Source organism: Barbus barbus, assembly GCF_936440315.1.
Source record: "Barbus barbus genome assembly, chromosome: 36".
In the NCBI taxonomy this organism is placed as follows: Eukaryota; Metazoa; Chordata; class Actinopteri; order Cypriniformes; family Cyprinidae; genus Barbus; species Barbus barbus.
In genome coordinates this window covers 4,611,021-4,635,140 of record NC_136714.1, presented here as the reverse complement: position 1 = coordinate 4,635,140, position 24,120 = coordinate 4,611,021, and the positions used below count along the sequence as shown (strand labels likewise).

The 24,120-nt window shown below is 37.3% G+C and overlaps 1 protein-coding gene across 1 annotated transcript in view; it reads left to right on the top strand.

Moving 5' to 3' along the window:
• The window catches only part of rnf145b (ring finger protein 145b), a 37,854-nt gene that overhangs the window by 6,732 nt on the left and 7,002 nt on the right, over positions 1 to 24,120 (top strand). The window contains exons 3-9 of the mRNA XM_079394856.1: positions 7,405 to 7,513; positions 7,715 to 7,806; positions 11,072 to 11,307; positions 12,306 to 12,481; positions 15,967 to 16,107; positions 16,222 to 16,404; positions 16,838 to 16,985. Coding sequence (XP_079250982.1) covers positions 7,405 to 7,513; positions 7,715 to 7,806; positions 11,072 to 11,307; positions 12,306 to 12,481; positions 15,967 to 16,107; positions 16,222 to 16,404; positions 16,838 to 16,985 — 1,085 coding nt within the window. The remainder of the gene's footprint in view (positions 1 to 7,404; positions 7,514 to 7,714; positions 7,807 to 11,071; positions 11,308 to 12,305; positions 12,482 to 15,966; positions 16,108 to 16,221; positions 16,405 to 16,837; positions 16,986 to 24,120) is intronic.

Here is a 24,120-nt window from a genome sequence, read left to right as displayed (position 1 = left end):
GCAAAAAGACTATTTAAATATGAATTCTGCATGTTCGGCGTGTCTCTGTATATGTGAAAGGCACAGACGCGCGGTTTTGACACACACACACACACTGAAGTGCGCGACGCTCGCGGTGTTTTCCGCATCTGCCATGTCACTAAATGAGGACATAAATACATGAACATCATCCCCAGAACTGCTCTGAGAGTTACTTCATGAGCATTTGACTGTTTCGTTTGAGTAAATAGGCTACATAAATTTAAGAGGTCCTCATGGCAACCCGTCAAAATAAAAGTTCGGTTTATTTACTAATGCTACTACAATTATTACAACTTTTGTTTAAAAGAACGATCACACAATACGCTATTTCTTACATGTTTTAATTTTAATAGTAAACACATTTGTTTGCCAAAAAATAGAGTTCAACTCTCATTTGATTAAAAGATAAATTAAATTAATGTTTTATGCCTTCATTTGCACTGCTCTGTAAATGAAATTAATGGAAATTACTGTCACATAGGCCAAGACTAAGATACTGTCACATAGGCCAAGATTAAATTACTGTCACATAGGCCAAGATTAAGTTACTGTCACATAGGCCAAGATTATGATGACGGAAATTGGGACATTTCAATAGGCTATTGAACCAAGATAGCCTATAACAGGCTATTAGTGTTATAGTTTCATTAAAATAGTTGCGGTCTTCTTCGCAACTTCTACAATGGAGCTATGAAGACAATTCAATTATTTACACGTATTATATACATTGCGCTTTTTAATTTAATCAATTGATGTGCATTAGATGATGAATTGAATAGTCACCTCTTGTAGGTTATGATTTAGTCAACCGAAAATAATTAATGAAGAATTATGAGAGGTTATGCTATTACACATACATTTCTAACATGTAAATTACTGAAGCCAAATACTTACATTTCCCCAAGCTGTTTAGCTGTAGTATTTAGTATTCATAAGCTTAATCATGAAGCATGCAGTGGCCCTAGGAAGGGAAGGCCGTTTTTGTCAGAGCCCTTGTTATTCTTAATTTTGACATTCATTTTCATTTTTACACCAGACATATATATCGGTTCAATATATCGGTTATCGGTCTACTTGGTCTGTAATAATCGGTATCGGCATCGGCCCTGAAAAACGCATATCGGTCGACCCCTATTTCAAACGGTACGATATCATAATTTTGCTCAATTCGGTATTTCATATGCTGCTGTTGCAAAATGCACCTGTAGGTGACAGTGCTTCCCAAATTGCTGCGCAACCGGTAAATGTGACAACAGAACAACGCGATGGATCAAACAGATGACACTCAGCGCACCCAAAATTAATAAATAAAGAGAACAGTATAAGTGAAATATGGCATTACTTTGGATAAAAAAACAGATGACAAAGGTGAAGGAACTATAGGCCTAAATCATGTGGCCACAGGAACACATCAAATCTTTTTAAGCATTTGTCGCTTGCTCATCCTGATCTTTTCAAAGAATTAAGAGATCGACAGGTGAGTGCATCATTCATAAATTCAGATTTGATTTGACCTTTTATTTACATCTGATCAACGCACATTCAGATGTAATACAGAAAGCGCAAATGTGCATGTGAGACACGCTAGAATCAATGAAGTTTTGGTCACGTAATCCATGCACTTGCATTTCATACAATCAAATTTTAATTGGATATGAATTGAGCAAGAGTTTTGCTATATAAATTTTAGTATCAATGATAAGAAGGGCATGTTTCTGACGCGCTGCCGACCACTAATATGAAGCAAGTGAGAGAGTGAGATTTATATTTAATGCTTTTTCTTTGGTTGAGTCTGAAATCTGAAAACAATCTGAGAGAGAGAAATAACATGATTTTGAACATTACTTTGACTGTTAGAATAACACTTTACAATAAAGCAACATTTGTTGCATCAATTGCGTAACTTCAGTGCTATTTTTTTTTTCTTCAAACTTCTTCAAAATGAAACTTATGTTTCCGATAGGTTTTTTTTTTTAGGAGACATTTAGTTTGCACTATATGTTTGCACTGAAAAGATAAGATTTGAATATATTTATAATGCAGTTAGCCTATTTTTTTTTTCTTTCTCCAACATCAAAATGTAACCTATGTTCCCTTTAGGTTTTTTGTTACAGTTTGATACAAAGGTATTAACATATGAATCTGTTTTTATTATTATTAATAATAATTTTTTTTTTATTCACTTATCTTTGGAGGCTGGTTATTTGTCACCTATGGTATCGATTTAGTATCGATACCGAGGTACTACATTCTGGTATCGTACCGAAGCCAAAATTATGGTATCGAGCCATCCCTAATGCACACAAACTTTCCAGAATACTGAGTGCCCTGTTGGTTACAGTGTTTACTTCCATTTTAATTATATTTTTTATAAAATATTTATTTGTGAAAAATACTTTGTCATCTAAAGTATAAGTGTTTATTTTACACTTATCTTTTTTTAATCCATTGTCAAATGATTTCAAATTTCTTAAATATTAATTAAAATAAAAAAATATATATGCATTGGCTATCGGCCCCCCTGCTTTCCAAGATATCGGCATCGGCTGTCAAAAAACCAATACACAGTACCTTGTAGGGCTGGGTGGAAAATATTTTTGTCGATTCTCATTTGGATGTACCGATATTGATTCTAAAGTCCCAAGAATTGGTGTGTGCTGTTTTCAGTTGATGAACAGAACTTACTGAAACATTATTTGTGGTGTGCGTCCCATCTAATAAATCGCAGTAGGCTTTGCTTGTTACTTCTGATGTGAAACATCAGACTTGGCTTCCAGATTTTGTCAATTTTAATCACAAAATTTAAACAACTAAACAATAAATATGTAACGCCTCAGTACTTCCAGGAACACACAATCCTCTTTACTACCAGTTACTGCATGAAATGAACATGAATGAACGTCAGATGGTATGCTGAAAGAAATGGAGCAACTTACTAAAATGTCTCTGGTCTCAGTCAGTGTTTCACCCACGGAAAAGCGTCAATGAAAAAGCTTGTGAACAGTAAGACATTTACTGTCCATGAACCCGATAGATTTTTTTTACTGTAATTTTTTTTTTTTAATTTACTGTAGAAAGGAGTATTTTGCTAATTGGATGCACTTTATAACACATTCACAGGTTCACACATACACATGCATCATGAAAAAAGGATATCTGTTGTTTAAATGTTTTCAACCACATACTGGGGTAGACACAAGTGTTAATACACATTTATTATAGTATGTTTTTTAGTATACAATACTTTTTGTAATCTAAATGCTGTCTTATGTAAAATTTACAAATCACTTTAATATAGTAATATTCCAACTGGCAGAGTTCATAGCATTAGTTAAGAGATTTATTCTCAATACCTTGTATAGAAGTCTGTATTCGATACTAATTTGTAGAGATCGACCAATATTTTTCCTGATATTTAAGCATTTTTCCATAATCGGATATCGGTTTTGTAATATCGGATTCACCAATAAACACCGCCATCTTGTGGGTGTTTTGATAATTGCACGCAGGATCGCAATTGCAGCGCATCTTAGGGGAGACGAGACAACAACAACGGCGTGCAGGTACTTGATTTGCTGTAGAAAGGTGTGTAAATATAAGCAAAACAGACAATTATCTTTTCTTGTAAAATGTGACCCCAAGATCGCAAATTTGAAAGTGAAAGCTCACGAAAAAAGGAACGAGTTGAATGTAGAACACTTTCATTACCATATAAATAAACTATGATAAAAGTTTATCAGCATGCATTGGTTAATCAAATGTTGTAGCAACCCCCCCCCCAAAAAAAAACAAAAAAACAAATTGCAACCAAATTATGTGACCAACTGAGAAAGTTAGTCGCAAAAGTGAGATCAGTGGGAAGAATGAGTCTAGAGCCCTGCATGAAAGACTGCTAATTCTCAAAACATTTTTTGTTAAGATGACTGAAATGATGAAAAACCAAAGTGAAGTATGGACTTACTTCATGCAGTCATTTATTTACTTTATAACAGTAAATAAATATTGGTTCTGCATATCGGTTATCGGGCACATAAACATGCAAATAATTGGTATCGGTATCGGTTATAAAAAAAAAAAATATCAATATCGGTCGATCACTACTAATTTGGATTCCACAGAGAAAAAAATTCTACTGCATTATTAATGGCATAAATGTGACCGTATCTAATGCAGTTTACTTTGACCACAGTTAAAAGATTTTCTTATCAACTGAAACTCACTGTGTCTGAGATCCTTAAGGGCCCAATAGCTTTGAGGGGGACTATATGAAGATAAGACAGAAATATTACTCTTGTAATATGCCTGCACTGTATAGTATATAGTATATTAAGGGTCAGATTTACTAACAGCTTGCACAAGCGCAAACAATCTTTTGGTGTTAAAAAAAAACAGTCAGGATTTACTGAAAAATTAATGCTTGGACACAATTTTACCTTATTGCATATACATTTGTAGGAGTTTCCCTTTCAGTCACAAAATTTGTGGGAGGAGAGTATTTAAATGAATCGTGCAACATAATTTACTAAGGTTTGCAGTAGTGAATTTATTGGTATTTGCGCCATTTACTGCCCCCCCATAAAGCATGTCTTAAACCAGCCAATTTGCACTGCTTATTATGAAAATGATCCGGTTGTGTCTGTGTTCTTTAATGTGCACATTGTCATTAGATCGGCTGCAGAACTTTTCACTCGCATCGGCATTTTCCCTGGTTAGTAAATCTGGGCCACAATATTTTGTTATACTACAGTATTAAAATTATGGCTGCGTATCCAACTATATCAAATAACTTTCTGTGCTCCCATTGGTATCTGGCATTGCTTTTGTGCTTATTGACGTGAAATTGTCTCAATCATCAAATCGTTTAGTAGTACATTTCCGTGTCTGATATTTGCAGGTGCCTGCTACCTTTGCATTGCAAATACTATTTTGACTACTCTGTTTATCCAGCACCCTATCTCTGAGTGTACAAACCTGAAATGACTGCTACATATCCAGTATGTATTCTTAAATCATTATAGTTAAACATGCATATCCATCACTTAAACATTTTCTTAGCTGCTTGGAAATAAACAGGCTTGCAATAAATTTATTGAGCTTAAGTCAAAGGCTGCCTTTGTATTAGTTTATTATTCTTCATTAAATGTTGTTGACACTGATGGTGATTTGCAGCATCCATGCGACCATACATCATTAATTTTAATGTGATTTGTGGACCAGTGACATGATGCCACACTTCCATAACCTGATACATTTTGATACACAACACCTACTTGGAAACCGTCAGTGCAGTGACTCTGTGACCGCCAGCTAAACATTCGGTATGAACAGAACTGCAGTTCTACAGGCAATATATATTTCTTAAATAGTTGTGTACACATCTCTACCACACCTTTCTTTCCTCCCTTTCCCTTTCTTTTCGTGACCTGTTCTGGACACTCGATCCAACCGAGCAGGTTTCATTGACGCTGATTTATGCCACATAGAGTCGACATGCAAGATTTAACACACACTGAATGATGACAGAAACTAAACCACTAAATGCACTTCAGATCAGAAACATTCATTCATGCTTTGGCAAATGTTGGCATGCTTTGTATGTTTTAAACCTATTGTGACGTCTACAATGCGTAGCGTGTTTATCAAAGGATAAAATGATTCATATAATATTTTAAAATGAACTTTTTAATGTAAGTTAATTATAGAAATTGATTTTTAAAAAGTTATGTTTACTTGCATAGTTTAGGATAGCCTAATTTATATTTAGCTTGAATTGAAAGGGGAAAAAAGTCTATTGCATTTGGATATGAGTTAACTATATTACATAAGCATAATCGTTGTTTGGTAGTCAGTATGGAGATAACAGCTTCACTGTGCTTCTAATTCACACACACACTTATAGACTGTCTAATTCTATCGTGAATGATTTAAGCATCAGCAAATGGTTTATAGATGACCACTTGCTTGCAAGCTAGATCCGCACCCAGCTGTCCAGGGCAGTATATTAGATTTCCTCCTATTTGAATATGCTGGATTCTCTCTGTATGTTCGGTGCAGCAGGCATAAACAACCACAACAAGAGCAATTGTTTGCAAGCCGGAGACAAATGAGGTCTTGCTTATGGCAGAATCTTTCCCAGACCTGCTCATCCAGCTAAAGATATCTGCCAGCCTAGAAGATGAATTGTCAGGGTGTTTGATGTAACTTCCTGTCGGCCTGAACAGTCTTTTAGGTTTAGTGTGGCTTACAGATACTGCTGACACAGTTAAACAGGCAGGGTAGATCACACTCTACTGCTACAATAAAGTTCTCACCAATAATGTCATTGACCCATCTTTTGACCCTAATGTTTAAGTCCTGGTTTCTAGTTATAGTTTTTTTTTTATTTTTAATAAAAAAAAATTTTTTTTTAGATTTAAACACAATGCTGTGTAATCCCATGGGATTAAATGAAATAAGTACATTTTTCTTTGCTGTAACGCAATACTTCAGCATTTTTAATGAGTACTGTCAGTAAAAATCAGAGCTGCATCTCACGTCGTGTTGTTTTTATAATCACCAGCGTTAGCAAGTTAATTTGGTTAAATATCTCTTAACACGGAGCTAGTCTTTTATTGTTGTTTATCAGAATAACATTTAAAAATAAAGTTTACTTTAAATTACAAAAATGCATTTACTTTAAAACAATGAAAAAAAAATCATTTAGTTTGGCATAATATATTCATATTATTATTACTTAGTTTTTACAGTAAGAACTATTTATACTTGTAATTATTTATATCTCTGTGTGCAAATAGCTAGTCATTACAAGTAGTGATGGAAAAAATTGTGTGTACAGCTTATTTTGAACAAAAATATGCATGAAATTGACCACTAATAACAGAAATAACGTAATAAAAGAGATGGGAATTATTACATGTCTTATTTTTTTAGTCTTTCACAAGCTACAGTAGAGGTTTTCCGTTTGTGCATGAATATATAGTTTTCTTCATAGTGTCGGTTTGACACCTAATGCTAAGGTTTTACCCAGTTTTTGAACACAACAGGAAGGTTAAGATGTACGCTCGCATGCATTCAAGGTCTAGGGAAAATGTTATTTCTATAATGTTATTGGTTAGACCACATGACATTTTAGAGACATTAAATGAAACCTTTTTCATTTAAACCTTTGGCATATGCCTTTTAACTGCATTTTTAAAAATATTTTCCTTTATTGTGCGTGCTGTTATTTGTCATTGACACTTATGTATAATTTAAAACCGAAAATTGTATTTTTGTTTTGTGAAACCAAGATTGCAAAAGCACATGTGTTTGTTTGTTTATTTAATGGAATGTATATCAGTATATCACTATTCCTGTCAGTAATTGAGACTCCCTTTTCTTCAGGCTACATCCTCAGTCTGGTGTTGTTGACTTTACCCCGGCAGCATCTGGTGCAGCTCTACCTCTATGTGCTCACAGCTCTTCTGCTCTTCGCTGGACACCAGCTCTCCAGGTCTGTGCTCACAGCACCCCATGCTTGACCGTATAAAACACAATGCCACATTGGGTTTGAAGTGTTGACATGGTGACAGTTCTTGTACACACCCACACACAAATAAAAATAAGCGCTTAACACATTTTGACATTAATGCAACTGTTTAGTAGTTATAATGCCTGTACAACAAACAGTGCTCAATGACTGGTGTTCCTGCAGGGATTACGTACGTGGAGAGCTGGACTCGGGTTTCGAGGGACCCCTCTACCTGGAGCCACTGTCCATGAACCGCTTTACCACAGCACTCGTCGGTACGTCCTGCATTATCAGCTCCAAAACAACATGATTTTTTTCTCTTTACTGCTGCATTCGTTCCTGAAGCATTATAAAGGATGAGTTACTCGCAGCTGGTGTTGTTACTGAACTTCGGTTTCCACCCATGCTGGAGAAAGAGACCTGACTGCTGAACTGTAACACAGAATCTGAAAGAGAAGAAACCAGATCTCAGTGTGCTCAATTTGCTAATGAATAGGCCCTGTGAAATACTTCCAGTTTTACTAATGAGGCATTTAGGAATGGAATGGCATGCAACCACATCTTTCCATGACAAACAGCCTTGAATACATCTCTAACTAATTTAATTGATTTAAAAAAGTGAAACTTCATCCCAAGGTAGTAAAACCCAAGACATTGTCAACTAATCAGCTTTTATCGACATATGTAATAGAGGTGGCATTAGGGCTGGGCGATATGGCCAAAAAAAAATCACTTTTTTTTCATATCAGTCGATATTGATAATTATCACGATAAATGTCAAGTCTTCATTTCTTTTAAGTTTAAAGCCATAGTTTTGCTCCAGAGTGCAAGTTGTAGAAACCAGTCCATTAATTTTCCTTAACAAAATAAATAGGCTATCTAAATAAAAAAAAATATTTATTAGTTTCTGCATGTTCTAATGAGTGATAGGCCTATTGTTTCAAGTCAAAAAACAGGTTTAGGTTGCTTAATAATATTAATAATAATATCACTTTTTCTGTCTCTTAGAAATGCACATTTGATAGTAGCTTGAGTTAGGATGCAGAGGTACATTTTTGTTCATTATCAAAATCAGTAGCATCTGTAAAAAATGTAGCAACCTCAGTTTTATATGGTTAAATTATTCTGACCAAGTGTTTTTTTTTTTTTTTAATTAAAGGGATACTCCACCCCAAAATGAAAATTGTCAGTCACTTACCCCCATGTCGTTCCAAACCCGTAAAAGCTTTGTTCGTCTTCGGAACACAATTTAAGATATTTTAGATGAAAACCGGGAGGCTTGTGACTGTCCCATTGACTGCATAGTAAACTGCACTGTCAAGGTCCATAAAAGTATGAAAAGCATCGTCAGAATAGTCCATCTGCCATCAGTGGTTCAATCTGGATTTAAAGAAGCGACGAGAACACTTTCTCTGCGCAAAAAAAATAAAATAATAAGAAATTTCAACCATTTGTTACCCGTAGTGCCATTTTGGAGAATATCCACTGGACGCAAGCAGTGTGTCAGCCGCGCCACAAGGATGCACTGTTTTCTTTCAATTCAAAGCGTAAACAAATGTAGAAGACATATCCGTGTGGTTTGGCTGACATAGAACAGCGTACATATCGTGTGGTTTGGCTGACATAGAACAGCGTACGCTGCTCGTGTCCAGTGCAGTTTACTATGCAGTCAATGGGACAGTCACAAGCCTCCCGGTTTTCATCTAAAATATCTTAAATTGTGTTCCGAGGACGAACAAAGCTTTTACGGGTTTGGAACGACATGGGGGTAAGTGATTAATGACACAATTTTCTTTTTGGGGTTGGAGTATGCCTTAAGCATTGGTCTCCCATAGTAGCATACATTTAAATCATGAAAAGCACAGTTAAAACCACACACAGCCTATAGCACCTCAATACCATGGTAAAAATATAACTATGGCTTCTAGGGAGCCTGTTTGTATGAAAAACAGTAGTCTAAAAACATTCAGTATAAATGCATATATGCTAAAGCTTAATCACAAATACATACTATAATTATATACCATTACTCCTGTAATAAAATTCAATGTGAATATCCCACATTTCTGCCACAATACCATGGTGCAGTGAGTGTTACTACATTAAATCCATAGGTGATGTGTAGATCGAAAAGCCTTCTGACTGTCTTGTTGCACACAGTGTAAAATTATATTGTGATAATTAACGTTATTGAATTATCGCCCAGCCCTAGGTGGCATATAGAATATCAGTTTGACAGGTCATCCATGGCTTCAAAAGTTGGATAAAAGAGAAGTAACACAAAACAGGAGTAACTCTCTGCAGTAGAACAGAAATAGCTAAATTCATTTTGGCTCAGTTCTGTATCAAGGAATGTTTTTCATACTTTCAGGAAGTAATGGACGTCACAAGAACTTGTACTTCTCTCTAACAGTTTTAGCCAGTCACATTGTACAGAAATCACAATGTACAAATTCTCTGACTTTTCCTGGAAAACCATGAAAAATATGGGTTTGAAAAAATCATGGAATCCCTATAATGGATTTTTTGTAAAAATACTTTTGAGAAAAAAAAAAGTTTTGAATGTAAAATAGCGTTTTTGCAAGTGGAATCTGTAGAATGTTTAATAATATCCTGGGAAAAATCGTTGAAAAGCACAGAAATGTCTTGGAAAAGAACAGCTTTGTAGATATGCCAAGCTCACAACAGATATAGATTACTTTTTGCGTGTAATAATTAAAAAAATTAATTTTAAAATGTAATTTAAAAAAATCTAACATCATAGAGTCCCCCCTCCCCTCTAAAATACTGTTAAAATGGCTCTAAAATATTTCAATTGGTAGAAATGTCTCTTCGTAAGTGCAACTTTTATAAATATCTTTGCAGTCCTGGGAAAAGTATTGGAAAAAATTGGGAGTCTAAGTCATTTTTAATCAAATATTTACCTCGGTAACAGACTTTATATCCAGATATTTAATCCTGAAAATCTCTGTATTAATATAGAAGAATCACACTGCAATACATTAATACATTTAGCACAGTTCACAAAGACAGCAGCACCACAGGGCAGTTTCCTCATTTTACGTGAAATTAAACTATTTGAATAGATAACATTCATATCAGTCACTTGATATTAGTCATATCAAGTGACATGTTATGTCAGTGACACACATACTACCTCCCCTTTGGCAAGCACCATCACACAATTTGTGCAATGCAACGAAGTTGAAAAGAAAAGGCATTAATTTATTCATTTGAAATTAAACTTGTTTGAAACAACAATTATTTGATCCTTTATATCAAAATATAAAAGTTTCTATCACTTCAGTGGAAAGAGAGTAAACTTCAGTAGTTAACCCTTTTTTATTTTGTTTGTCAAATTGAGCAGATGTCTTTTATTTGCCCTGTCAACATGGCAAAGCAGATCACATTGTGGGCACTCCCACTGGGAACATTTTAAGCAGCTTTTTAAAGGAACATTGATGTGTGTTTGTGTGATGTATTTCTGTTCAGTGTGTCTGTAAGTTAGTGTTTGTTCAGTAAGACTATCCTCTCCCTCAGGTCAGGTCGTGGTGTGTACGCTGTGTTCCTGCGTCATGCAGACCAAACAGATCTGGCTGTTTTCTGCACACCTGCTCCCCCTAGTGGCTAGACTGTGCCTCGTGCCCCTGGAGACCATCGTCTTCATCAACCGCTTCTCTATGATCTTCACCGGCCTGGAGGTGCTCTACTTCATCGCCTCAAACCTGCTGGTGCCGTACAATCTGGCCAAAACTGCCTACAGAGAGCTGGTGCAGGTAGGAGTGTCATAGGTGTAGAGAGTGGGGTAAGATGTGTCGCCCCCTCAATCCAGGGATCATGTGCTTGTGGAGTTTTTTTGTTTTTTTTAAAGCATTTTTTAGCTTTAGTATGATAGGATAGTAGCTAGACAGGAAGTGAAGTGGGAGAGAGAGAGGGGGATGGGATCGGGATCGGGAAAGGTCCACGAGCGGGGACTCGAACTCGGGACACCCAAAGCGCAATGGCTCTGTACAAGGCCATCATTGCCAAGTGCATTTTTCGAATGTGAAATTACTTTTCTGCATGGCAGATTAAATAATTTTTTAACATTTATTTTAAGCAAATTTGTATAAAAATATTTTAGAAGCACATTTACCCTACCGTTAAAGAATTTGGTGTTGGTTTTTAATTAATTGGGGTTGGTTTTAAAAAGTTTTTGAAAATAGTCTCTTATCCTCACCAACGCTGCATTTATTTAATCATAACTACAGTAAGAACAGTAATGTTGCCAAATATTAAAACTTCTATTTTAATGCATTTTAAAATTACATTTATTGCCGTTATGGCAAGGCTGAACTTCAGTATCATGTGATCCTTCAGAAATCATTACAGCAGATCTGGTGCCAAGTAAACATTTCTTATTATTAGTTAAAAATAAAATTAAAAACAGATGTGCTATTGCTTGTAATTAGTTTCTAATTACACTGCTTAATTGCCTTCAGTGTGCTTTTTTGTACTTGCATTATTAGGTTAGCATTAGTGTTTTTGTGATATTGAAATTGATGAGAATTCTGCAATTTCAATGTTATCAAAAATAACTCATGATATATATAAAGTAGTAAAATGAATCAAATTGTGATCTAAGACTTTGGTCATATCGCCCACCCCTAAATTTTGAATATTAAACTTTCTTGGATTGTGAATAATGTGGAGTAAAACAAGATGTTTTTGCCCATCCTACCAGTCAGTCTTTGAACCCTAGGTAACATTCCCTGTCTCCCGTGTTGTTCTGTAGGTGGTGGAGGTGTATGGTTTGCTGGCTTTGGGCATGTCTCTGTGGAACCAGCTGGTTCTGCCTGTTCTCTTCATGTGCTTTTGGCTGGTGCTGTTTGCACTGCAGATCTACACCTACTTCAGCACACGGGACCAGCCGCCCTCCCGAGAGAGGCTGCTCTTCCTATTCCTCACCAGGTCTGACTGCTGCAACATATAGTCCACTGTTTTAATCCGCATGAAGGTTAGCGTCTAGATTAGGGATGCTGACAATAGTGCAGTGTGTTCATGCACAAAACGTGCAGCAGACACACAAGAAAAAAAAAAAGAAGTGAGCACTCAGGGCTGTGACAGTGATGGGCTGGATCTCTTGCGCCAATAATTCACAATGTACAAATTATGCTTTTGATGTGATCCAAACTTTAAAAGTGCATTAAATAGAAATGAGAAAAATAGAAATAAAATGTTTTCTCCCGATATTTAAAAGCAACTGACACCATTTGTAAATGGTCAGAAAAGTGAATATCTTCCGCACAAGAAAGCAAGTCAGGAAAAGCAAAACTGAATGCCGGCGCATGTGAAATACTACTATGGAGTGACATGCTGAAAAAAATTGGTATAAAAGTAAGTATATATTAATATTTATTAGTTCCTACCACTTATTAATTTGTGGCCACAGTCCACGTTTCATTAATTTGGTTAAATTAAATCAAAAGTAAAATGTGATTAAAATAAGTTGTGGGAACAAATTATGTTTTAAATTTGTGGAAATTCAAATGACCGACCAACCCGCAAAACAGAACACAAAGCTTAATTTAAATTTATGGGCTCATGTACCTCTCTCATTCAGCTTGAATCCAAATGTTTCCATGGTGGCAATTAGGGATGCACGATATTGGATTTTTGCCGATATCCGATATGCCGATATTTTTCAACTCAATTTTGGCCGATGCCAATATATTTCCTTTTGTTTGGAAAAAACACTTGTCTCTCCTGTGCAGAAATTCTAAGCAAAATGTTTAATTTTGGTTAGTTTTTAACAAGAACTTATTTATTAGAATTAAATAAATATAATTAAGGTTTTTTAACAGTACATTGAAGCTTTGAAAATAACTATAAATAGATTATATAAATAGCTGCATTTTCCCCCCCCCAGAAAGATGCAGTGTTAACCCTAACATTTTATTTTAAGATTTAACATTTGTAGATGGTCTAAAACAGTGCTTCTCAAAGTCCGGACTCCGGTCCGGACCCGGAGGGAATTCAATCCGGACCCGCTTCTATTTCATATTTCAAGAACACTAATAATTATATTTCCTACTTTGATAAACGCACGTTAAACTTGTAAATCATTTGTTTATTTATTCTTATTTTTTATGTCTTTTGGAGAAGGTCCGAAATTGCAGGCGAGATATTGAAACTTTTCCTTCGTGACATTTGTTGTCATCATGACATCCAGTGAGCGTATAACGTTTGACATAATCGGGCGACATTTCACCGCTAATATTTTTATTTTTTTGTTTTGTTTTGCTATCACTTATATTATGGCAATTTGTCTTATAGCAGTGCCCAGTGTATACATTTATTTGTGGCGGCTTGTCACAATATCAAAACTGACCGCTACAAATAGATTTTCCAAAAGGCTTATACTTCGTTGAATAAACTGAGCACTGCGCGTTTCAAAAATAAAATGCTACGCGGGTGTTTTTATATGACTGTATCTTTTAAAAGAACCGTCCGTTTTCTTCAGAAAAGCTTTGATGTCAAGTTTCATTTGGTCTTTCCTGTAATGGCTGATAAAGTAGCGCTTATTTGATTACAGTCGTTACCGGGGAAACAGCTATATATCACGCTCCAACAGCGCCTCCTGCTGGCAGAGAATCAACTTGCATTTGCTAGTCTGCGGGAAGCACTGGTGTCTGTCAGCAAACATAAACAAAAAAGCATGCTTCAGAACTGTTTTGAGAAAGTGCTTAAGTTTTGAGCCATGTATTATTACTATGAATTAGGCTACTACTACTACTCTTACTGCCTTGTGCCCTGCAATAACCATTTATGCAAACTCTCTTTTGATATAAAAGGAAAAAAAGAGAAAATCGGCCCAAAAAATCAGCATCATGTATCGGCCATAGGCTACCCTGATTTCTAAATATCGGCATTGGCCAGAGACAAAAACATTATAGGTCGACTTCTACTGCTGACACTTAAATTAATTGTTTTGCCACTTTTGCACTTGTTATTAAAGTATTTTGAATGCAAAGGGAACCTTTTTTTTAAAATGAGTGTTTATTTGTTATGTTATGTATGTTTATTAAAAACACGTTTTGTAATAACCAATTGTTCCGGACCTTTGACACTGATGAAAATTCAGATTTGGACCTTTGAATGTAGACTTTGAGAACCCCTGGTCTAAAACAAAAGAGCTGTAAAAATTCAGAAAATCTTTTAGAGCTCATGATTTGTTTAAAAAATTAAACGTTACACATTAATGCATAAATCAGTATATATACAATTATTTAATTTACAAGTGTCATGTTAGTGGGGTTTTTTTTCATGTAAGCTATAGCTTCTGACCTTTTAAATCAAAATATACTCATTATTTTATGACATCAATTACTGCTTTATTTAATCAGAAACAGTCTAAATGTTATTTATGTAGGCTATTTTACTTTTAATTTAATTAGAAGTAGGCCAGCAGCGCCCCCTACAGATTAAAACTACTGACCGAACGGGCGTTAGGACCTGGGGGAGACTGCCGCTGCACGTGCGATCACTGTTTATCACACAACAAACGCATACGTGCTTTTATAGATTAAATGCAGCAATCCAAAATAGCCAATCTAATCCTCATTCAGACTTTTCTTCAAGAATGAGCCTCACTACTGATGTGATCTAATCACTAGCACACCCTGAGCAGATGTGAGTTAACCCATTCCTCTTATCAGCAAGACATATCGTCATAATTTTTCATATAAGGCCGATGCCGATATTTACATTTAACGCCATTATCGGTCGATTCCGATATCAGTCCGATAATATCGTGCATCCCTAGTGACAATGTAACATTTGCCTTCTAAACAATTATTTCTCTTGTGAACAAAGCTTTGTACTTCATGTCATAATGTTCACGTAAAAAGGTGTTTCATGTGGGCAAAAACGTGTTTTGTCGTATCACTGATGGTGGTAGCAGTTAGTCATGCTTACTGGCACAGCCCTGTGTGCTTTAGTTACATTTAGGATCGTTTTACTTTAAATGGTGATAATGTTAATTGCAAACATTGTGATTGTGTTTTAAAATAAAATACAACAATGAGCATCATCATACCATTTAAAAATGGTGCATTCATGACAGAATATGAAACGGCCAACAATAACCACCATTTAAAATAAAATGATCCCAAATGTAACTATTATTATCGTGTCGATTAATTTTACAATCTTGCTTAACAGCCTTTTAGTTTTTGCACATCCTATAATACTGGTGATTATATGCCACTGCTGTAGAAGCATATTGAATTATTAGACTAATGATTAATTGATCATTAATTTAATTGGGGAATAATTGAAAATTGACATACCTAGGCTAGATATAAACCAGAATGCATTGCAACAAGGAACAATAATTTAACAATATGTAACATACAGTATGTAAATGTTTTGTTGGTTGTGTGTGTTCTCTGCAGTATCGCTGAGTGCTGTAGTACTCCTTACTCTCTGCTGGGGTTGGTCTTCACTGTGTCTTTCGTGGCGCTGGGCGTCCTCACCCTCTGCAAGTTCTACCTACAGGGTTACAGAGCTTTCATGAATGACAATGCCATGCACAGGTGAGGAACGTCCAACCAAAATATGCTTACAGTGCTCCATTTCAAAACAACTTTTTGCAGGGACTTGTATATAGATAAGAGTATGCAGTAGTTGTTTTCTCATCTGGTTTTCAGGGGCATGACGGAGGGTATCACTCTGCTGATCTTGGCTGTTCAGACTGGGCTCATTGAGCTGCAGGTCATTCACAGAGCTTTCCTCCTCAGCATCATCCTCTTCGTCGTGGTGGCTTCCATCCTGCAGTCCATGCTGGAGATTGCTGACCCCATAGTTCTGGCACTGGGGGCCTCCAGAGACAAGTAAGAGCCTCAAAACATCTTGCATACTTCACACCTGATCAGAATACAGATTTCCTGCAACTTTCAGACAAGACATATGTACATTTACAACAGGCTTTATTTTTTAAACAATTTTTTTTAGTCTGGCAGCTTTTTGACATTTTCTGAATGGTTGGAACGTTATTTATTTTTATTATCATTTTAATTTAATTTCAAAATGAGTAAATGTTAAGAGATGTGCACTACGGGCATGTTATTATTTTGACTTTAAAATTGAAGTATACATCATCTTCATGCAAAAAAAATGCACGCAAAAATGTGCTAGTTTTGATTGGCCTTTTAATCAGGAAATACATTTGTTAGAACGCTGAAGAGTACTGTCTGGGTCAATATGTGTGTTTTTCTATCTGAGGACCTGTATGTTGAGCCTTTCTTCTGTCTTTGGTTTTTGCAGGAGTCTGTGGAAGCATTTCCGTGCAGTGAGTCTATGTCTTTTCCTGCTGGTCTTCCCTGCTTACATGGCTTACATGATCTGCCAGTTCTTCCGGATGGACTTCTGGCTGCTCATAATCATCTCCTCCAGCATCCTCACGTCACTGCAGGTACACAAACCTCACATAGTAATACTGTGACGATATCATCACAGGAATAAATAGTATGGTATCGATTCAGTTCTTATGGAATTATTATTCTATGATGTCTTTCTTCTTCAGTAAAATGTTCATAGTGAGTACTAAGTATCATTAATTTTCATCGTTTATGTAAAATTAATTAACTTTAAATGCACGCAGCATTAAAGGATAATATATATTTATGTAGTTCCTGTCATTTGATTGGTTACACGGCGAGTCCAGCCTTCTGATATACCTTTATTAGGTGATGACGTCCGTTTGGCAAGATGGCAGTGGCCAAGTGGCAAGCAGTAGCTCACGGAGCTCTTTCTGAAGACTCGCGCGGCGTTTCTGTTGTTTTACCCGCGTTGAAAGTTAAGTCCGTCGGCGATTCATAGCGATCTAATAACTTCTCACTGCCTGGATTATTCATCACTTCATCACATGTTGCTGTGTGTCACGCGGATTGTTGTTTAAACGCTGCAAGGATGCCGTCAAGCAAGGTGTATTCTGACCGGGACGGATGGAGCGGGAGTCGGAAAACTCAATCGTAACGCTCAAAGAGTTACCGAGTCGCGGACTCGAACCGGACTTTCAAGAAAATGAGGTTGTGAGTAATTACAGCAGCGGTGGATACTGTTGACTGGTGACTGACTATTATTATTATTACCCGTTTTCTGTTGGGCCCCTTTTCTATTGAGGGTTCATGCTGCTGGATTATCAGAAACTGAATTGACTGGGTGATCTGTTTGAACTGATCTGTTTCTCTTAGCTGGATTATACGACTTATATTGTGGACACTTCTAATGAACTGATTGCTCTCCTTTTCTGTGTTCTAATTGTGGTTTGATCTTTGGCACTTTGAACCTTGAATATACTGATTTGAAAATTGAAAGGTGATTTGTGTTCAGTTGTTTTCTCTCTATGTTGATGTGTTTTTTGTTTTTTTGAAGGTTTATGAATTTCCTAACTCATATCTATGTGGTATGTGGCTATTTAGATACATAGGCCTTTGTAAGTTTCTTGACTGACTTGACAAGGTTGGTTTGACTAAATGACAGTGACCCTGTCTGGCACCCCAGCAATTAAATGAAAAATTATAATAATTTAGTCAACCAAGACTAGGAAACGTTACATAAAAAATGGCACCCCAGATGGGACCCTTTGGAACTTTCACTTCATTTTTAAAAAAACAAAAACGCAATTGAACTGTTGTAACAGTCCTTTAGAAAATGGCTGACCTTCTAAGTGAGTCATGTCATGAATTGGAGGGAAATGGCAATCAGGCCACTAATAAAGCCTTGAAAGAGGATCTTATGGACTTGATGGCTTCTGATCAAGAGGAGATTCAAACATGTGTACCCAACTCACCAGAATTTCAGGTTTATTCAACTCATGATACCTTGCTGGATATGGATTTAACAGGAAGCTTTGATATTAGACCCCCATTATCTCCAATTTTGCAACCCACATTGGGAGAGACTGGGTTTCGAGACACTCTGACGCTTCAGCAATTGAGTGAAATGAACCATTCACAATATCAGAATTTGAAGGACACATTTTTAACAGAAATGGGAGAGTTGAAGCAGGTTGTAGACTCTTTCACTGTGAATATGAATGTTGCATTTGAGAAACAACTAACTGAAATGAAACAGCTAATGGGTAATCAGTTTGAATATTTCCGGAAGGAGTTCAATAACTTGTTGCATTGGCGATTAAAAAATCACCATTCAGAGGTATTGAAGGATTTCAATGCTGTTATGGAACCAATGGCCGCTACGTTGGATCTAATTCAAAAAACAACTGATCAATGTACTCATCAAATGAACACCTTTATTGCTGGGCCAAGTACCAATGAAACTTTACAGATAGAATTGCATCAGTGTACGCAACATCTTCAACAATTAACTCTGGATATGGAAGTTTTTAAATCATCGCAGCAGAATTCCATGAAAGCAAATGCTTCCGTGCAAACAATTCTCTCCCCGTCTTCTAATGTTGTAGACCTTCCAGTGGTGAATCCCAGGTTGCAGCGACTTCATTCTACATTACAATATGGATCAGGTGATTCTGAGAGTAATCTGGGCAATGAATTTGCTGCCACTACTGTGGAAGGGAGAGGACGTTTTCTGGGAAAACAGCCCATTAAAATCCAGTTTCCATGCTTTGGTCGTCTAGAAGATTGTGATGATCCTCTGATTTTTCTGGAGAAATGTTATGATTTCATGGCTCTCCATCCACTCTCCGATGAAGAATTAATAGCAACATTTAGGAATGTGCTCCATGGAACTGCTAGAGACTGGTGGGATGTTGCTCGACTTGAAACAACTACTTGGTTGGAGTTTGAATCCAAGTTTCTTGCTGCTTTCTTGTCCGAAGACTATGAGGATGAGTTAGCGGAGAGAGTAAGAACACGTGTACAGCAAGAAGGTGAGAGTATAAGAGATTTTGCTTACATGTATCGAGCTCTCTGTAAACGCTGGAAGCCACAAATTGCTGAGGATGAAGTCATAAAGTTAATTTTGAAGAACATTAATCCTCAGCTGGCCAGTCAACTTCGCAGTAACGGGGTTACTACTGTAGATGGTTTAGTCCGTCTGGGGCAACAACTGGAAAAGGACAAGGAAAACCAGCTACAATACGAACAACGGAAAAAACCTTGGAAATCTAGAGCAAGTAATCCTGCTTCTGCTCAACTGAGTCCCCCGTTGGTAGTTCCAGCACTAGATGTTTCTAAAAATCCCTTCTGTTGGCGGTGTAAAGGCTCTCATTCTCCAGCTTCATGTTCCCAGATTGGTTCTGGTAAAAATAAAAATTATAAAGGACAGCAAAGTTCAAATTCTGTTAAAAGTAACTCTGGAAATCATCCTACTGTCAGCACTGTCAGTCATAGGGAGTCTGTGTACTCACCTACTCATCCCTTCTCATCATCTCTCCCTCAACAGTTGATTGTACCTGTAGGTATTGATTTGTGGAAAGGTCATGCTTTGGTCGATACTGGATCTTCATATACCTTATTAAATGAGAAATTGTGGTTAACTATGGGGTATCACATTCACCAACTCAAACCCTGGACAGAGGGTCCTATTTATTTGGCTGATGGAGGAGCCAGACAGCCATTAGGATGGGGCGAAGTTCAATTTGTAGTACAAACATTAACTGTAACTTTACCTGTGGTTATTCTGGCCTCTCAGATGCTGGCCTTTCCTGTTGTACTGGGTTTGGATTTTCTTTTCTTTAGTGGTCTGCAAATGGATATAAGGAATAATGTCTACTGGTTTCAGTCTGATCAGAAATATTCTTTTTTGAAGAATGTTTTTGTTCATGATTGGCATAATTCCTTTCCTCTAGCTCTTTTTTCTGCTCTTCCCCCTGCTATTATAAAGGAAGAATCAGATCTTTTGCATGTGGCATGTCAAAACACCTGGCTTGATGAAAGAGGAAAGGAACGTTTTTTAAGACAACTTCAGCAGAATTCAGATGTCTGCACAGATGTCCTTGGAAAGACAAGTGTCTTAACCCACCAGGTTTATGTTACACAAGATATACCCATAAAACAAAAACCATATCGTGTTTCTCCAACCAAACAGAAGGTTATAAAGCAGCTCATCGATGAGATGATAGATGCTGATGTTATTGAGTCTTCTTCTTCAGCTTGGGCCTCTCCTGTGGTCCTGATTCCCAAGAAAACTGGTGGTTATCGTTTCTGTGTGGATTATCGAAAGTTAAATTCAGTGTGTCAGTCAGATGCTTATCCATTACCAACTATCCAAGAAATTCTGGAGTCTTTAAATGGTGCTGTTGTGTTTTCCACTCTGGACCTCAACAGTGGATACTGGCAGGTTCAGATGGAGAAGGATAGTCAAGATAAAACTGCCTTCATTTGCAAGCAAGGGCTATTTCATTTTAAGGTCATGGCTTTTGGCCTTAAAAATGCACCAGCAACCTTTCAAAGGTTGATGGAGAAAGTCCTAGGAGAGTTGCAAAGGAAAAATTGTTTTGTTTATCTGGACGATATAATAATTTATTCTCCATCAGTGGAACAGCACTTTATGGACATCCAGGCTGTTATGGATAAATTGAAAGAGGCCCATCTGACCGTTAACATGAAGAAAACGCACTTCTTTCGGACATCTCTGAAGTTTCTTGGTCACACAGTGTCTGCTGAAGGAATCCAGGCAGATCCTGAAAAAACAAGAGCTGTTCAAGAATTTCCTGTGCCAAAGAACATCAAAGAAGTCCAGCGATTTTTAGGCATGGCCGGTTGGTATCACCGGTTTGTACCTCATTTTTCTCAGGTGGCAGAACCTTTGAATGCCTTAAAAAGGAAAGGTGCTAAATTCCTATGGACTTCTCAATGTCAAGCTTCCTTCAACACCCTTAAACAGCTTTTGGTGTCGTCACCTGTGCTTGGCCATCCTAATTGGAATTTGCCTTTTGTTGTTTATACCGATGCAAGCGAGGTAGGCTTGGGAGCAGTCCTGGTTCAGCAAACTGGGCTGGGTACAGAAGAAGTCCTTGCATATGCCAGTCGAACCTTGAATCAGGCAGAAAGAAATTATACCACCACGGAGCAGGAATGTTTGGCTGTTGTATGGGCTCTTGAGAAATGGAGGTACTATCTGGAAGGAAAGTTTTTTATTGTTGTTACTGATCACTCTTCCTTGATGTGGATCTTCAAAACTCAGAAGCCTAACACTCGTTTAATCCGGTGGGCACTTCGACTCCAAGAATTCAGTTTCACAGTGGAGTATCGGAAGGGGAAGTACAATACAGTCCCTGATGCTCTGTCTAGAGCTCCTTTGGACATTGAGGAGTCAGGAGTACTAACTTGTTCCACGGTTTTGTCCCTGAAGTCCAAATCGGAGAAAACCGAGCACCTGCCCCTGCCTATTACAGATTATGACATCTGGAAAGGACAACAGACAGACTCAGACATTCAACATTTGTATGAACAAATAGTGGAGTCCGGGGAAGTCACTGTTAATTCCTCTACAAAATTTACCATACTAGAGGACAAGGTTTACAGAGTTGTCCAATTTTCACACAAAATTGTGTACCAAGTGTATATACCAAAGGCTCTTCGATCTCAACTACTCCAGTCTCTTCATGAAGACCCTCTTGCTGGTCATTTGGGCCAGTTTAAAACCTGCAAGAGACTTCAAGCTTTGGTGTACTGGCCAAATTTAAATCAAAATGTCAAAGAATTTGTGCAGAATTGTCATATTTGCCAGCTTTATAAACCAGAATGCCGTAAACCGCCTGGCTTTCTGCAACAAACCATTGTACAACGGCCATGGGAGTTACTTGGAGTAGATTTAATGGGTCCGTTTCCCAGGAGTTCTTCAGGGAATGTCTTTCTGTTGGTTTTTGTGGACTACTATTCTCGATGGGTGGAACTTTTTAGCTTGCGTAAAGCTACAGCTGAAATTGTCTCGCAGGTTCTTATCAGAGAAATACTCACTCGTTGGGGGGTTCCAGATTACATCTTGTCTGATCGAGGACCTCAGTTTGTATCTTCTGTGTTTCAGGAACTTTGTACATCATGGAACATCGGGCACAAAATGACAACTGCATACCACCCACAGACAAATCGCACTGAAAGAATAAATCGTACACTTAAAACCATGGTGGCCTCATACGTCAGTGATAATCATAAACATTGGGACAAGTTTCTTCCAGAGTTTAGGTTTGCTCTTAATTCTGCTGTCCATGAATCCACAGGAGTAACTCCAGCTGAGTTAAATTTCAACCGCTCCCTTAGAGGTCCTATGGATGTGTTACTGCAACCACGTGATATTTGTCCTGATGATTCCTGTTATGACAAAGTGACAGAATTACATCACATGAAGGAGTATGTGGAGAAAAGATTACATACAGCTCGTCAACGTCAAAAACGGAATTATGACAAGAATCGGAGAGAAATTGTGTTTAAGGAAAAGGATAGAGTTTGGATGCGTGCTCACCCTTATTCCAAAGCAGAGAAGTTTTTTTCTGCGAAACTTGCTCCAAAATGGCAAGGACCTTACAGGATAGTCCAGAAGCTGGGACCTCTGAACTATGAAATTGTCCTGGAGGACTCAGGAGAGGATTTAAGGGTAGTCCATGTCTCCAAGCTTAGACCCTGTTTCCCTTCTGCACAGGAACTTGAGTTGTTACAAAAACGTCGATTACAAGAACTCTTTAAAGAAGATAGTGATGAGGAAGAGTTCCTTGGATTTACTGAGAAAGAGATTTTGGGCCACTGATTTAACGCCTTTGCCTAAGGGTCGGCTTTTCTTAAGGAGAGGGGAGTGTGACGATATCATCACAGGAATAAATAGTATGGTATCGATTCAGTTCTTATGGAATTATTATTCTATGATGTCTTTCTTCTTCAGTAAAATGTTCATAGTGAGTACTAAGTATCATTAATTTTCATCGTTTATGTAAAATTAATTAACTTTAAATGCACGCAGCATTAAAGGATAATATATATTTATGTAGTTCCTGTCATTTGATTGGTTACACGGCGAGTCCAGCCTTCTGATATACCTTTATTAGGTGATGACGTCCGTTTGGCAAGATGGCAGTGGCCAAGTGGCAAGCAGTAGCTCACGGAGCTCTTTCTGAAGACTCGCGCGGCGTTTCTGTTGTTTTACCCGCGTTGAAAGTTAAGTCCGTCGGCGATTCATAGCGATCTAATAACTTCTCACTGCCTGGATTATTCATCACTTCATCACATGTTGCTGTGTGTCACGCGGATTGTTGTTTAAACGCTGCAAGGATGCCGTCAAGCAAGGTGTATTCTGACCGGGACGGATGGAGCGGGAGTCGGAAAACTCAATCGTAACGCTCAAAGAGTTACCGAGTCGCGGACTCGAACCGGACTTTCAAGAAAATGAGGTTGTGAGTAATTACAGCAGCGGTGGATACTGTTGACTGGTGACTGACTATTATTATTATTACCCGTTTTCTGTTGGGCCCCTTTTCTATTGAGGGTTCATGCTGCTGGATTATCAGAAACTGAATTGACTGGGTGATCTGTTTGAACTGATCTGTTTCTCTTAGCTGGATTATACGACTTATATTGTGGACACTTCTAATGAACTGATTGCTCTCCTTTTCTGTGTTCTAATTGTGGTTT